General features: G+C 33.0%; 1 protein-coding gene across 1 annotated transcript; it reads right to left on the bottom strand.

Annotated features, from left to right (window-relative positions):
• Positions 1-6,512: 6,512 nt before the first annotated feature.
• Positions 6,513-8,233, bottom strand: LOC149386077 (transcription factor MYB102-like). The gene is made up of 3 exons (XM_089625110.1): positions 7,915-8,233; positions 7,672-7,801; positions 6,513-7,572 (listed from the first exon to the last, which is right to left on the bottom strand). The coding sequence occupies exons 1-3, from the start codon at positions 8,045-8,047 to the stop codon at positions 6,843-6,845; spliced, it is 993 nt and encodes a 330-aa protein (XP_089481236.1). The 5' UTR covers positions 8,048-8,233; the 3' UTR covers positions 6,513-6,842.
• Between the last annotated feature and the right edge of the window lie 8,165 nt (positions 8,234-16,398).

The raw sequence follows: 16,398 nt of genomic DNA, 5'->3' as shown, positions 1-16,398 counted from the left end.
ATGAGCATCTGAGATTGTGAAATATACCGAAAAAAATAACATGCCATTGAAAGTGGTGAGAACAAGGAAAATTAAGAGAAATTAAAGGCTAGATTGGGTACGAAAAGACACAAACACACTTTAAGAGTTTACTCAATCAAAACAAAGAAGAGCTTTTTCTTTGGGCGGTCGAAAGAAAAGGAAATGCATGGAAAAGAGAGAGAGATGATATATAGTCTCTACGTATAGTATGGTCGGCTGGTATATATTCAAAGCTATCATATAGCCAGGCTCTTTGTTCCAAAAAATTGTCTCTATATTTAGACACGTATCAAGGCATAGCTCCAAAATTGATCTTTTAACATAATGATTACAGAACTTTTTTTTTGCTTCACATATTGACATACCCAAAAGAAAAGAAGCACATGAGCTGTGAGAGAAATCAAGGTTAAAGGTCAATAATGGGGTACTTTTTATTTTGTCTGTTTTTGTACATGCAATAATTTTTCGGTATACGTGTAACTGACGTAATGGCTTACTCAAATGAGATATATTTGCAATCAATTGCTTAGACTTTTGACCATGGGATCGTCGGTATTTGGTGACACCATAAACCTTCTAAGTACGAGAAATATATTTGTGCTTTCTGTACTCTCGCGCTGGCAAATTCTTAGCGAAATATTGATGCTTCGTATATTAGCGATTTATTGATGGTTCGTATCCTTCTGACATAATATTAGTTGACAATATATACATCTATATCTAGTGTTCCATAACATGATAGGGGATATTATAGCCACATATTGGGACGAAAAATTACTGCATCTCTTTCTTAAATTATATTGTATCCGGAAAGAATTTACGTTGGGTGGTTCTTATTCGGAAAATCTTTTTAGAAGCAGAAATGATAGTAAATAAGTGTCATTGGCTTATTAGTAAAATAAACATATTTAAATTTTACTAATCTTCCTTTTTTTAACAAATTTCTATAAGTAACTAATTAAGTTCAGCGTCAGCCACGTTAAACTTTAGCCATCAATGATTCTGCATTTAACTATTTCGGGCATATGCTTTTTTAATTCACTAGTCTTTCATTTAACTTTTTCTCTAGAAAATTGATCGTACATAAATTTCTAACTTACAGTATGAAAATTTGTTCTTAACAAACTATGTATTATGACATATTTTTGTACGACTAGATTTATATCGAAATCTAAAAGATACATTGTTGATGAAGAAACAAGCAAATTTTATTGGTTGATACGAATTTACAATAAAATAAGTATAAGATGACTCAAATATTAATGTTTTTCGAAAAATGCTCCATCGAAAGTACAACAACAAGTTGGTTGTGAAATAGTGAGAAAAATTATTCTCTCCATAATTTTCTAGCTCGAATTTCTACTTGCTATAACAGGATGCTTTGGTAATTATGGAGATCGTCGGGAGGTTGCAAACACTAATAGAAATAGGATTTTAAAAGCGATATTTGTCTATTTTAAAAGTTCAAAAGTGGATGGCGCATTGGTGGTGGTTGGATGCGATGGGAAGAGGCGTGGAAGCGGTGCGATGGGTCGGATCAAGAGAGAGGCAGGTGGGGGTGAGAACGGTTGAACCAAGCTGAGAGAGAGAGAGAGAGAGAGAGAGAGAGAGAGAGAGAGAGAGAGAGAGAGAGAGTGCTGTGTGTGGTCAATCCCCAACAAGCGGCATAGTAGAGGATGACGACGAAACAAAAGATAAGCATAAAAGTTTGTCAGAGCATAGAGATGGAGAGAGAAGAGAAGATGACACAGAGAAGAAAAATGAAAAGAAAAAGAGAAAGATATATATATATATATATATATATATATATAAATATATAATTTTTGACCTATATAACTATTAGAAGCGCATTAAACGCTATTAATCATGTTTTTTTAACCGCTCAAAATATTCACTAAATTTTAACCGGACTTTTACAAGCGACTACTCGCTTCTAATGACTTGTCATCGTCTTTGAAACATAAACTCCTTCTACCGTAGTCCCTACTCTTTTACCAGAAATAGTGATCCTAAGTTTTTATTTTACTTTTATATTTAACTTAACATCCTTAAAAATAGTGTGGAGAGAGGACTTAAGTACAAGGATAATTTTGTTGTAAAATACATAAAGTTTAGTTTGTGTTTGTAATGCATATTAAAATGAGATATTTTGCTCATATATTAGTTACAATTTATCATCTAAATATTAAATTTCCACAAAATATATATATATATATATATATATATATATCACATTATTCAATTATATAGTTTTATAGTGGGAAACTCGAGAAACCAAATATAATGCAACTTCACATTTGAAAATTAAGCTCTTGACTATCAGGAAAATCAAATTTTTGGATACGTAAAATTTCAAAATACCCTTAGTTTTTCGTGAAAATTTGTTTTTTGTTCGTCTGTTTTTTTTATCTAGGAGTTTGAAGTTTCACTTTCAATTATAAACTTTGAAATTTATTAACAAAATCTTTGAAATAAAGTGAATTTTTTTTTTTAATTCTTGGATAACAACGTACTGACGAACACAAAACAAATTTTCACAAAAAGTTAAAAGCATTTTGGACTTTTTACATACCCAAAAACTTGATTTTGTTGATATGTCCAACAGGGTTTGGTTTTTAAATGTGAGGTTAAGACTTGGTTTTTCAAATTTGCCTTTCTAATTCCCGAGCTATTAGTTCTTTTCAAAGGATCATCATGAGATGAAAAAAAAAAAAAAAATCCATGTAAAAATCATTGATTTTTATAGTTCCAACGTAAGTATATTTAGATATTCTTACCAACGCTAACAATTTACTAAGTGTTAACAGTACATTATTTGCTACATTATTCACCGGTTAGGTTAAAGACTAAATTAACTATATGATAATTTAATTAAGTAAAAACATTGATTACGTAGAGTTCATTTAATAGTACTGAAAGTCGGTCAGATTCTAAAGCTACCTATGAAACAGAACAAAACTTGTTCAAAGGGCAACGAGTTTAACGTGTGGCAAAGGAACTAGAAATTACATAGACATGTGCATTATTACTCTGGTAGTGTAAATAAGGCCAAATTCGAGAGACGTGCGGATATAGATTATATATTCCTTGGCCACGTATGAGGATTACAACCTCAATGGGTTTTGCTGCTATGAAACGAATATATATATCGTATATGGATTAATTCATATCTACTGTATGCATATTGGACAGCATAAACCTTGTTTCCAAGTGGATTGACCATTACTCATCATTAGTATCAAGCCGAAAAGCTTCACTGCGAAGAACGAGAACCATACATTTGCAATATGTCGTGTCTTGAATTCTGAGGTCTAAATAGCCGGTGGTTTTACGGTCTTTTATACATTGCACGAAAGTGAAAGTTCGCAAATATATGAGCAAAATAGCTAATTTTAAAATAGCTATTTTGTTCATATATTAGACAAGGATAACTTTGTCTCCGCTCCAAATAAGACTATGAATTACTCTTACCACCGCTAATTGATTTTGAGATGGAGTTGTATCAAAGTAAAATTCTTTCTTCAACATTGTATCAAAGTAAAAAAAAAAAAAAAAAAAAAAAAAAAAAAAAAAAAGAATCTCGATGTTAGGCTATGAATTTTAAAAATTTCACGCTCTAACTGTTCAATTTTAGGTGTGAAGAGAGTGTATCAAAAAGTCCTATATCGATTGAAGATGTATCATTGATATTTTTTTTTTATAAAGATCATGAGTTACGCATCTAATTTTAATTTATTTTGAGAGGGACTCGTGATAATTTAACTTGATCATCTTTGTAGTTGAAGAAGAAAAAAAAAATCAACCTGATTGAGATGTTAGTCTTCGAAGTGTGATATAATTGAACTCGAAAATAAATTACTGATAAAAGGATTGCATTAAAGAAGAGTAGAGAAGGAGAATTAAATCCATTTGAAAATTTTATTGATTTTTATTTCTACCATCCTTTGTAATGGTGGAATTTAAGTTCCCATTAATATTGAAAGTTTTCTATATTTCAAGCTTAAGGTTTCTTATTTTATAATTTAGGTTTTATGATATAATTTATTGTAAATTTTATCATGTAAAAACGGAAACTCGTATGATATATGATAATTGATTGCTTTAGAACACAATTATTAATATTTATTTATATGATTTTGCATCAAAACTTTAACGAATTTGCCAAGGGCTCTCTCTCTCTCTCTCTCTCTCTCTCTCTCCATGTCTAATCGGGTCGAGTCCGGTCTATGGTCAAAGAGCCCAACTCATGTGGGCCCACCATGCTAAATTATTGAGACCACGTGTCCCAATAGTGACATCATCGACATTAGGTTCTTGGTTTGACATTGTGAGGCAATTAATAATAATAAGATAAAGGGCCAAAAAAGGAGCACAAGAGCCATGCCTCAATTTTAAATAAAAGCTGGTAATTGTGAGTTTCTTCATTTTTATTTTTTATTTTTTATTCTTTAGAAGTGGTCCCAATCAGAAATAATTGGTCGCTGCTCGCCGTATCGCCACGTACGTTTCGTTTTTCGTCAAACTCACATTACAATGATAATAATCCTTTTCATGCAAAAAATATTACTTTATTAGTAACGTGAAAATGACAATTAGTGGGACAGGTGGAAGGAACACGTGTCGCTCATCGGAGCTCCGGTAGCTCGTGCCGGAATCTATGATCCAATAATCAGGATTTATAAGAAACAAAATAAGGGTCGAAGAATTAATATTTATAGCTCTTGCGTTGTATACAATACACACACAGTTACATTTTCATATATATGTTTAAGAGTATTGTCTATTGTGTATTAAAATAATATATTTCATTACTTGTTCAGACTATTATTTGAATTAGACATACTTAAAAGTCATACGCTTAATTATTTATACTGAAAGGTATACAGGAAAGTAAGTGTGTGTCAAAACAAAACTACAAAGAAAAGTAGAAAGAAAAATAGTACCACTAATAAATGGAAATATATAATAATTACTTTGAAAAAAATATATAAAAATAAAGTTAACTAGGCGTTTGCTATGTACCCTTTTCCTTGCAGCAATCACGTAGATATTTCAAGTTTTTATTTTATTTTTTTATGAATCATTTTTAGTACGGACTAACTATCTAGTTCAATTATTAATTTAATCGAATAAATAGTTCAAACTCAAATTCAACAATACAATATTATACTAATTATACTTTTTTACAATAACGTCTTCATCGTCTTCAGCACTAACAATTCTGTCACATCAAAATTTTCGACTCCAGAGCTCCGACATTCGAAGACATGAACGGAATCGAGATTGACTCCGATGTTGTCGAGTTCGGTTCCGCCATTGTACGGAAACTCGAAATCTTAGGCTTCATGAACTGCTTACTCCAAACCCATGCTGAGCTCGACCTAACTCGCCAAAGAGAAATCGAGTCATTTTTCGCCGCCGAGAAGCCCGAATTCGTGATCCTCGCCGGGGACGGAGAAGCGATCAGAATAACACACACAGAGTTAATCCGATTAACCTTCACAAATAAACAAATTAACTATCACAAAATAATTCACATAACTGGACTTGCGACCTTCGAACGGCCGGATCGACACAACCGCGGGACTCGTCGATGTTCGAAATCATTTTTAGAAGAGGTTTGTCACAGTTAATCAGATTAACTATGACAGTTAATCGGATTAAGTGTCGCCGAACTGGACTTGCAGGAGCGAATGAGTCAGGGACACAAATCCATCCATGGAGGCCCCACCTCGGACGCTCTCCATCGGCGTTGAGCACGATCAGAGACAATGCTATGTCGTCCCTCTCTCCCTCCTCGCCAAAATCCTAACCGAGGCCAGAGAGCTTCTCGCCAAAAAAGAACCAGCAAATTCCTCTCTCGATCTCATTGGATAAAAACCAGTTCCGTCTTCCTCAGCCCTCCCTCTTCTGCCGGATCTGCTTCGTCGAGGAAGATTTACGTCGGAAATGTTCCGACGGACACATACGTGGTGAGATTCCGAGGCTTCTTTATTAAAAATGATATGTGGATTATGAAGATCTATTCATGTGGGGGTTGGAGAAGAAGATGTGGATTTGGAAAAAAGATATTATTGGGATTCTGATTAATGTTGGCTATTTTATTAAATAAATTAATAATGTAGCTATTGTTTTAAAAGATCTCTCATTGGCTAATATGCTACAAATCCCTTTTTTTTATGTTATCCTCCAATAATTTGTTTTACTGATCAGTTGATTTTTTAATGTATTAGCTTTGGAAACGGGTCTTATTTCTGAATTATTATCGAGGATCAACATCAATATATTACAAAATTTAAAGAAAAACGCATGTAGCAATTGTGACTACGTAACAAAAGCATAAACAAACCTTATAATTGATTCGTGAAGTATATATGTAAGTGAGAAAAGATCCTTATAATAGTTAGTGATCATGTGTGCTATCATTAACGTAAATCATTATTTGTCAAAATTAAAAAATATGATAAGAAGATTCACGATGAGAGACAAAAGACAGAAGTGCGTATATCACAGTACGTAATTAATAATATAATATAAAAAATTGATCAATAATGGAAACTTCCCAATAAAAAAATACAAAGCCACTAGCTAATAGATCTTTATTTTCTCGATACAGAAAGCGCAATATATAATAAATTAAAAAAAAAAACAATTTAATTATCAGACAGATTTTACACGCCCCCAACCAAAGTCCAAGAGGCTAAGAAAAACAATCGGAGAAATAAAAAAACAGCCTCTCTATCTCTCTCTTAGCTTGGATCATCATATGATCGGTTTAATTAATTTTCCTGAGCCCCTAATAATAAAACTTAACGCGTACATTACATAAACTGGTCGTAGTAATTATTATCCAAGATATCTGAGAGCTCAAACTTTAAAATCTCACTGCAATAGCTCTCGGGCTCGTCCTCGAAATATGTCGTCGCTGTCGTCGAATTGGAGTTCAAAGCCGTGGTCGGGCTCGAAGAAGGCGTTGACAAAACCGATGACGTGGCAGGGAAGCTAAAACTCTGGTCTCGACAGTCATAGTTATAGCTCGGCAAAACAGGGACGTAGTGATCCTCGTTGTTAGTGATCACGGCGTTATTATTACAGCTTTGCCACTCCGTGATTTGAGAGCTCGGAGAGTTGATCAAACTCGTGGCGTCCAAAGTTGGGTACGTCTCTAGCGACTGGTCTTGGAACATCATCGATTGGTCGGCGGTTTGAAGTACTGGGGTGACGTGGCAGTCGGAGAGTTGGGTGTGATCTTGAGGGTAATAAAACTGTGATTGTTGGCTGTTCGTGATGTTGTTGTTGGACATGAGAGAAGTGGCTAGCTTTAGTAGCTCCGGGTTGACGAGAGCGTGTTGATGATGGGCTCCGAAGAGCCTTGACACGTGGCTCATCTGGGAGCTGAGAATGGAAGAGAGGTCCAGGAGATCCAAGCGTGGGCTGTGAGTCACCGGATCAATTCCCATCCTCAGAAGCCTCTTCCGAATGTGAGTGTTCCAATAGTTCTTTATTTCGTTGTCGGTTCTTCCCGGCAAACGAGCCGCTATAGCTGACCATCTGACACAGTAACGGATGACTAATTAATTATTTTATTTTACATAACGGAAAAAAAAAAAAAAGGAGTGTGGTATATATTGTGGGTAAGTATTGACTTACTTGTTGCCCAATATGCTGTGGAGCTGAATAATAGTCTCTTCTTCTTCAAAGGAAAATCGTCCTCTCTTTATGTCAGGTCTTAGATAGTTTGTCCACCGAAGCCTACAGCTTTTCCCACACCTCTGCAACTCTTTAAAAATAAAATAACAAAATTAAAAAAGTTAATTAAATCTTGAAAATTACAAAAAAAATAAAAAGAGATTATAAATTAAAGAATGAAAATTACATATATCATATATATACCTGCATTTTTGGGAAGTGTCCTCCAATTTCCATAGCCATGTTTATGAATGTAATCAACGAGTTTCTGGTCCTCCTCTGGAGTCCAAGGACCTTTCTTTAACCCATTCTTTTCACAACACGGTGCTCTTCCCATTTTGATTATATTTATATCAGTTGGTTATGCAAAAACTCGGCAACGACCAACTCTATATGTATAACACCTCTATGTGTATGTCTACGTTGTATAGTAGTAGTAGAAGTTTGGTGTTCGATCGATATATCGTCTGGGAAGTTAATTTTGCTTGAGACTTTGAGAGATGTATATTGAATAGAGAGATAGAGATGTAGGGTCAGTATGGAAACGCATAAGGGTATATATAGGCAAATAGGAAAACGGATGAGATGGTAAAAAAAAAAAAATCATATTATGAGAAGTCAAATGGATTTGGTTCGCCGTGCCGTCCTTTTTTTCTTCTCAAATACATGGCTGTTATCGTATACGTGTCCCTTCTGAATAATAACTCGTATATTTTGTTACCCTCTCTTTAAAATTGACCTTATTATTACTGCTTAAAATAATATTATATTTATATATGTAAGGCAGTATATATATGTATACGTCAATTTCCGGCGGAGCGTGTAACTCCAGGCTTTATGTATTCATATTAGCTGTCACCAACGTGGGATACTGCCACGTGTGCTTTGATTTTTCTTTTTTTCTATCCTTTTCTTATAAGCACTTTGGCGGTAACAGTGACCGGTCTTTCTGCTACGAGGCCAATGATTGTCGAAATGACGTACTTGCCCTTGAGGGCAACATTGTAATCCTCATAGGAAGCTGTGTTCACTTCTGGGCTGCTTGGTATTTTGCGCCGACTTGTGTCGTTTTGAGTCTTTTGACTCGCTGTGATTGTACGGACGGCAATAAACATAAAATGAAAATGAAAAAACAAAGAGAAATAGTTGGTCAATTTAATTTGTAGGAAATATATATATTTAACATAAATGGGAAATTGATGATGAGTAAGAGGATCAGCGTTTAATGAAAGATGGGCAATAATAGAGTTGGGCGTTTGCCGAAATACAGGAGCATTAATTGTGCATGCATACATACACGTTATTTTCTCCCTCAATTAGCTCTTTTTTTGTTTTTCCTTCCAAGTTCCAACTCACCTTTTGCCAATTTGAACTAGGAAAAAAAATAGGAATTATAATCCCCTCAATTTTGCGTTTAATATTATTTTTTTCTTCTTCTTCTTTGATACCAAATTCTTGCTCACATTTGTTTCACTTATTGAAATAAAATATTTTGTTACTAAAATAAGCAGAATGAAAATATTCAGATAATTGATTAATAGTGAATGGGGAGCAATGTAATAACGACAAAATATGAAAACCTAATTCGATAATGGCAACGGGTACGACTAAGAGCATAAGTTTTGTGCATGCAATATGCAAATCAACTTTTGTTCGTAGTACACAATAATCTCTTTTTTCTGATGTTGTCATCGTTTTTCTTACAACTACTATCGACAATCACAATTAGTGCTCTCATGAATCTATGATAATCTCATTTCAACTCAAGCCCTCTGCATTGATTTTTTGAACAACAATATAATGAATAAGAGACATTAATAGCACAAACTCGCACTAACACTACAACATATTGTAAGAACTTATACACAATTTAAATGTGTTATAAACAACATGAATATGTAAAAGAGAAAGCGAAAAGAATCGAGCTAGCTCCCACATTATTGTGTTTTCCAGCGAGCTTTGGACTCCGACTTCGACAAGTTATTTTAAGGTTCTTCTAAGCTCTCGCTCTCACCCCGAGATGATGTTGGTTTTCTAAATGTGTGAGTGCGCTTAGAGACTAAAAAACGTTTATATTTATAGCCCACAACCATCAACGAAAAATTTTACGTTAAAATCAACGTAATCAATTTTCTTTATTTGGGCCATAAATCGTGCGCTATTTTGGGCCTAAAGTCGTTTGTTTATGGACCATACTAATGGAGAGATAATTTCCAATTATATAATAAGTAATATGAAAATATTCTTATAGATATACCACTTTTAACAGTGACATTATTAAATCCATATCATTCACCATTAAAAAGGTTTTAGTAGCGACTATTCCTGCTAAACATTACCGACTTTAAATCAACAGTGATTAGTCGCCGCTGCATCACCCACAAAACGGCGAGAGACGCTTTAGCGGTGACATATCGTTGTTGAAACAGCTCCCACCATATATATGAGGTACAACCTCGCACATTTCGACAATCGTAGTTATTTATTTGTTCTATTTTCGTGAGTGAATTGTATTTTTGAGTGTACGAAAATTCTATATAGGAAAACTCTGTACAAAAACTATATTTTTTAAATTTATATATGAGAACTCTGATGGAAAATCTATTTTTAATTTATTATTTCTCAAGTACCTTGCAGGATAACATTTTTTGTTGTTGTTTACCCATGTGATAACGGTATATCATGGAGCATGATACCACTAATGGTAGTAAAATATTACGGTATATCCTAAGAAAGTATGCGAGTTACCAATAAAATTAAGAAAAAATGGCATGAACTAGCCAATTCAAACTATGGCTTTTGCAAAATAGCCATAGTTTCATTAGGTTAGGCAAAATAGCCATCACTCTCTCCACCAAAAATGAGCACGAGCAGTGCCGATGTGACTGAGATCGTAAGCAGTGACTCCACAGACATACATTCCCACATTTCCTTCCACTTTCGGACTGAAAACTTCCTTCTTTCTGCTCATCGTGTTGTGGAGCCAGAGCTCAGAAGACGACGAATTCTCTGTCGCTTTTCCGGCGGAACTACCTCGAAGGCTCTGGGCGATCGATGGTGACGCGCCTGAGGAGCCGAGGCATCGGAATCGGATGGGCTTGAAGAACAAGGGGTGAGCCGAGGCATCGGAATTGGATCGCCGAGGCATCGGAATCGGTTCTGCTTCAGATCCTCGTCTCCGGTGTCGGATCTGATGCACGGCTGGATCTGTTGGATTTCCAGATTGTCATTAAATTTAATCCTGCCTTCATTAATTTTAATCTTGTCTTCATTAGGTATAACAAAATAGCTAATTGAGAGTACTACGATTTTTAATCATGCCTCGATTAATTTTAATCCAGCGGTCATAAACCTTACATTCTGTCTTTATAGTTCGTTGGGATTAAATTTAATCCAACCTAGATTAAGTTGGCTAGTTTACTTATAGTTGACAAACTATGGCTATTTTGCAAAAGCTTAAGTTCTATTTGGTTATATAGCCGCTTGACCCTAAAATCAAACATGCAACGCGATTACGGTAAGCAATACTTCAATCCTTCATTAGTTCGCACAAGAGCAGAGCTCAACAAATTTTTTCTGATCTTATTTGTAATGCCTACAGTAATCGTTCTATGAATGATAGTCGCATTGTTCGAGTAAGCCAGGACACGATCCATTAATGTACAAGGATGGAAAATGTAAACAATTATGAGAGATCTACATAAACTGAGAAATAACCAAATTTTATAATAAAAACAAAAGTATTCACAAGATCATGGGATCACATTTGGTTTTGAATTCCTGAAAGTCACCAAGTTTAATACTTGTGAGTTAAAGGACAAGTAAAAAGGATTCTCACATTCAAAAGAATAGTTTGCTAGGTAATATGTTTTATATTTTTATCTTCTTAATTTGTAATCTGTGTAAAATACGTACAAAGAACATAATGTACTTAATCTAGCTATTTGAGTAGATATTTTTAAAAATATAAATATTGAATTGAGTATAAACAACATTATAGAGGAAGTTTAAATACGATATTGTTGAAGAAGAATATAGTATTTGACTCAATTATGTGCCTCTTTTACGTTATCTTTGATAGGTTTAGCTAAGGAAATTTCCGAAGCAATGTCCAGCTTTTTAAATTCAATGGCTTAATTAATTTTTTTCCTTTAAATTCAAATATGTTCTTAAATATGGTTCATTTTATTCAAATAGAGCAGACTTTTGTACACAAATGATTTTAACTAATAAGTTTCTTTCCTTAAACGATCAAATACAAGGTACCTTTATCACCCCCTTCAGCTTATATAATTATAAGGAGATACATGTCTAAATATTTTGAAACGACTTAGGAATTTTTATGGTGGATATTTCATAATTTATTAAAGATTTTTTCTTTTCTCGTCGCAAAGAAAATACTTGCACCTTTAAAAAAGAAATTAATTAATGCCGTTTACTAACTCTTCCGTAGGCTTATGGAAATGTTCTTTGACTTTAACCTATATTCTTAGCCGATGCAATGTCGTATTTATTTCAGTCACATTTTGACACTCGATCCACTCTCAAGAAAAACATCAATGAATCAACCTCATTGACTTTGGAACATGTGGTTGCTCATAGTCTTGTGAATATTACAATATAGGAGGTTTTAATATATTCAAGTTATTTTGTCATTATCTTCACTTTTCTTCTTCTTCTTTTTCAATAAGAAACTATTTTTAAAATTAGGTTATGACACTACCCTACCCTTTTCGTCTTTTGGATTAGTAGTATCTAATTGCAGAAAACTACCTAAAACAATATAATTTATTCAAATTTACCTAATCGCACATTCCATCAATCATATATGTTAATATAAGAGGCCCATAAAACAAAGAAGTTTTAGTTTGTTGCCACTATTTTTTTAAAATCCAATTTGATGTAACTATTTACACAAAACATGTAGCTTCCATATATTTGATATTTTCTGAGCCTAGACTCTAGACATATATCACATTGGCTCTTTATGCCTGTGTCAGTTGTGTGCGTGTGTGTATTTTTTTTTTTTTTTCAAAGCCCTACGGTACAAAGTACAAATCTGAATCTGATAACAAATTTTTCTAACCAGTTCGTCCTCTAGTGCTATTTTTCTAAGTTATCCTTAGCTTTGTATATATCTTAATTCTTAACTAAAACAGCACACATTTTTATTTTTATTTTTTTAATCTCTATACGTGATTTCGTTGGATGACCAATCAAAATGTAATATGTCCCCACTCTGCTGTATAAAACTATATCTACGCCTGGTCATAGCTTGTACACATACGCACATCCCATCTTAGAAAATAAATAATTCACTAATTAATCAAATGGATTTGATTCGCTAAGCAAGTATTTGTTTGATTTGTTTTGACCCTTTTGTAAGCTTACAAATGGAATGAACGGATTGGTAAACATAATTCCCGGAATTAAAGATTTAGGAGCTGAGATCAGTGTGATGGGCTTTTCAAAGAAGCAAACTACAAGTTCACTTCTAGAAAATGTGTTAAAAAAAATTGGCCAGGATTTATCAAATACGGTCAAAAAAGAAGAATTATATACATATATATATATATGGATCAAATTTTGGAGTGGTACAAAAGTCTGGCCGGAATAGTACAAAAGCTCAAAGCCTCAAACTAATGATAACGAACTTTTCAAGGTTTTCCTTTTTTACGCCGAAATCAAACAAAAAAGCTTCAACAAGTCTAAAGCGAAGGTCAGACTAAAGATAGTGTGAATCGAAGAAAAAAAAAATAAGCATTTCGATATTCTACTTTTGCTTTGCTTTATTCTATATTCTTTTTTAAATGGTAACACTAACACAATTAAGTAAAAACACTAGTAATTTAGCTTTATAATTCAACGTTTTTCACATATTATAATGAAGAAACTGTTTACATTAAAAATGTTATCCAAGCATAAAATCTAATTTAAACTAATAGGAGAAGAAATTTGTAACTTCACACACATTTTTGTTACTGTTTAAAGAAAAAGAAAAAAAAAGAACTGCTGTGATCTCTGTAATATGACACACGAGACTAATTCATAAAATATAGTAAAAAATTATATTAAAAAAAGGGAAAATAACATATTTATACCCTGTGTTTTAGTGAAATGTCGAGTTTAACCCTCGATTTTCAAAAATGTCGAGTTCATACCCTCTGTTTTACTAAAATGACGAAATTATACCATCTGTTTAACTAAAATGACGAAATTATACCCTGAAATAGATAACAGCGTCACAAATCTCTCTTTCATTGATATTAACTCTTATATAAGAAAAACAAAATCAAATCTAAATCAGTGCCCTAACTTCCAAATTGTCAATTTTGAAATAAAAATAGCCTTAAATTGAAATTAAATAATAAAACTCATACCTCCTAAGAAATGACTTCATTCCGTGTTCAAATTGTAACTCTAAATCCTGGATTCTCTGTTCGAATATGCGATTTTGATGACTATCAACTATCGATGTTTACCCCTTTGCCTCTTTCTGTGTTCTTCACGATTAAAAGACTGTTGTTTATTTTTTAGTTTTTAAATAAATTACATATATGGCGCGAATGAATAAAGATAATTGGTGTTTATATATAAATATTATACTCAACGTCAATGAAAAGTCAATAAAAAGAATATTCGTGACACTGTTGTCTATTTCAGGGTATAATTTCGTCATTTTAGTTAAACAGAGGGTATAATTTCGTCATTTTAGTTAAACAGAGGGTATGAACTCGACATTTTTGAAAACCGAGGGTTAAACTCGACATTTCACTAAAACACAGGGTATAAATGTGTTATTTTCCCTTAAAAAAACCCACTCGGCCAGAGTCTACCTCACTCCTTTCGAATCATGTCATATTTGCATGCATCACAATGACGAACCTATCTTCTTGTTCCGTAAGAACAAAAAAGTCATGTGCTTTCTTAAAAAAAAAGCTAAACCTAATTTCAAATTTTGAGAGAGCTTTTAACAAAGTTTGACCTATAGACGTGTTGCATTGCGAGAAGTGGAGTTTTAAAAAAAAAAAGTGGGACCACATGGTTGAAAACCGCGAGGTCTTACAATATAGACCGTTGAAAGATCTCCACGTAATGAAATCTGACGGTTAATATTTGTCTGCTTCCTGGTTACAGCAAAGGAGACAAGTCCGTGTTGAGGTTTTTATTATTATTCTTAATTACTCCACTGTGTATGTTTTTCATGACAAGTTAAAGATTAGAGAAACAATAGAAGAGCTATAAATGATCAATGGCCAAATTGAGTAAAAATCGAAATAATTTTTATATGAAACCTTCTGGAAGTGGACACCTGTTAATAATGATATGAATGCATAAATAATCATTAATTAAATCCTTAACTAAACATCTCTAATATATATATAAAAAAAAAAAAGTTGATATACACCTCACATTGGGCAGTTGTCAAAAAAAGGCGTTAAATTATGTTTTCTTTATCAAAATTTGACATTGTTTATTATGCGAGGAAATAAATAGGCCAACAATTTAAAAGCGTCAAATCATGGGTAAAGATACGGTGAAATCATGTGCCTGTCATCTCATTCGCTTTCGTCCAAAGCATATAGATATTTTTCCCTCTTGAATATGGTCAAACATTTTTATAATCTTCCCATAGATTTCTTGTTTGATTTTCTGGAGACCGACACTAAATAAACTGCAATATTACCATGTATTGTTTTTTTTTTTTTTTCATTTTTTTGTATAGTACAATGTGCTAGTGTGTTAAATTTCTAATAGAGAACTCATATATAAATGTGTGGATAATACAGAAAGTGTGGCTCTAGTGAACGATGATTTATTATATGACGACGACCCTAGATTTCGGGCAGATGTCTCCATGCATGGTATCAAAGCAACACAGGTTATATTATATATATATGCTGAGTTTCGGAAAAACTTCTAAGGGAGAATTTATCTGAGTTAGGCTGGTTTCTGAAGTTTCATATCGCCTCTTTTTAAATGCATTTGAATCGATGAGTGGAATATCTCTAATTATATTATATTATATATATATATATATATATATATATATATATATATATATATATATATATATAGTTAGAGATTACTTGTCCAAAATGTGCACTCACCTCCTATAATGAGTAGCTAGCTATGAGGGTTTTGCCTATACGTTATGGGTTGACTATCAAGATTGTGAATTGCGTTTTTAGTAGATTATCTAATTTTTTTCTTGTTAGATTAAGCTTTGTATCTAAGCTGTTTAATATGGTAAACGAACTCTTGAATAATGAGGCAAACTTCTTCATTATCTCAATCCCTTTCATTCTTTTTTTTTTCTTTTTCTTTTTTCCTTTTTTTTTCTTTTTTTTTTAAGAATGGAACTATTTAGCTTCTTTTAGAATCGAGATAATGTGGTATGTTTATTAGCATTGTTTTCAAACTTGATAATATATATGAATAATCAATCTCATAAACATAATTTCAACCCATATTTTACTAGACATTCGGGATATGTTACATAAATATCGTATTACATTGGGAAGCATATATATAACGAACACCTGGCACATCAACTTTCTAGATATTTGTCATTTTTTAAGGATTCATTTGATTGATTCGAATTTAAGCAACCATCATTCCGGTTACTTCATATAATTGGTTGCTCTAAATACCAATCAGATGAAGTAACTTACTAATTTGATTGAC

Source organism: Urtica dioica, chromosome 9, assembly GCF_054948205.1.
Source record: "Urtica dioica subsp. dioica isolate 48M chromosome 9, U.dioica_male_clone48M_v1_H2, whole genome shotgun sequence".
NCBI lineage: Eukaryota > Viridiplantae > Streptophyta > Magnoliopsida > Rosales > Urticaceae > Urtica > Urtica dioica.
This window is presented reverse-complemented; position numbering and strand designations above follow the sequence as displayed.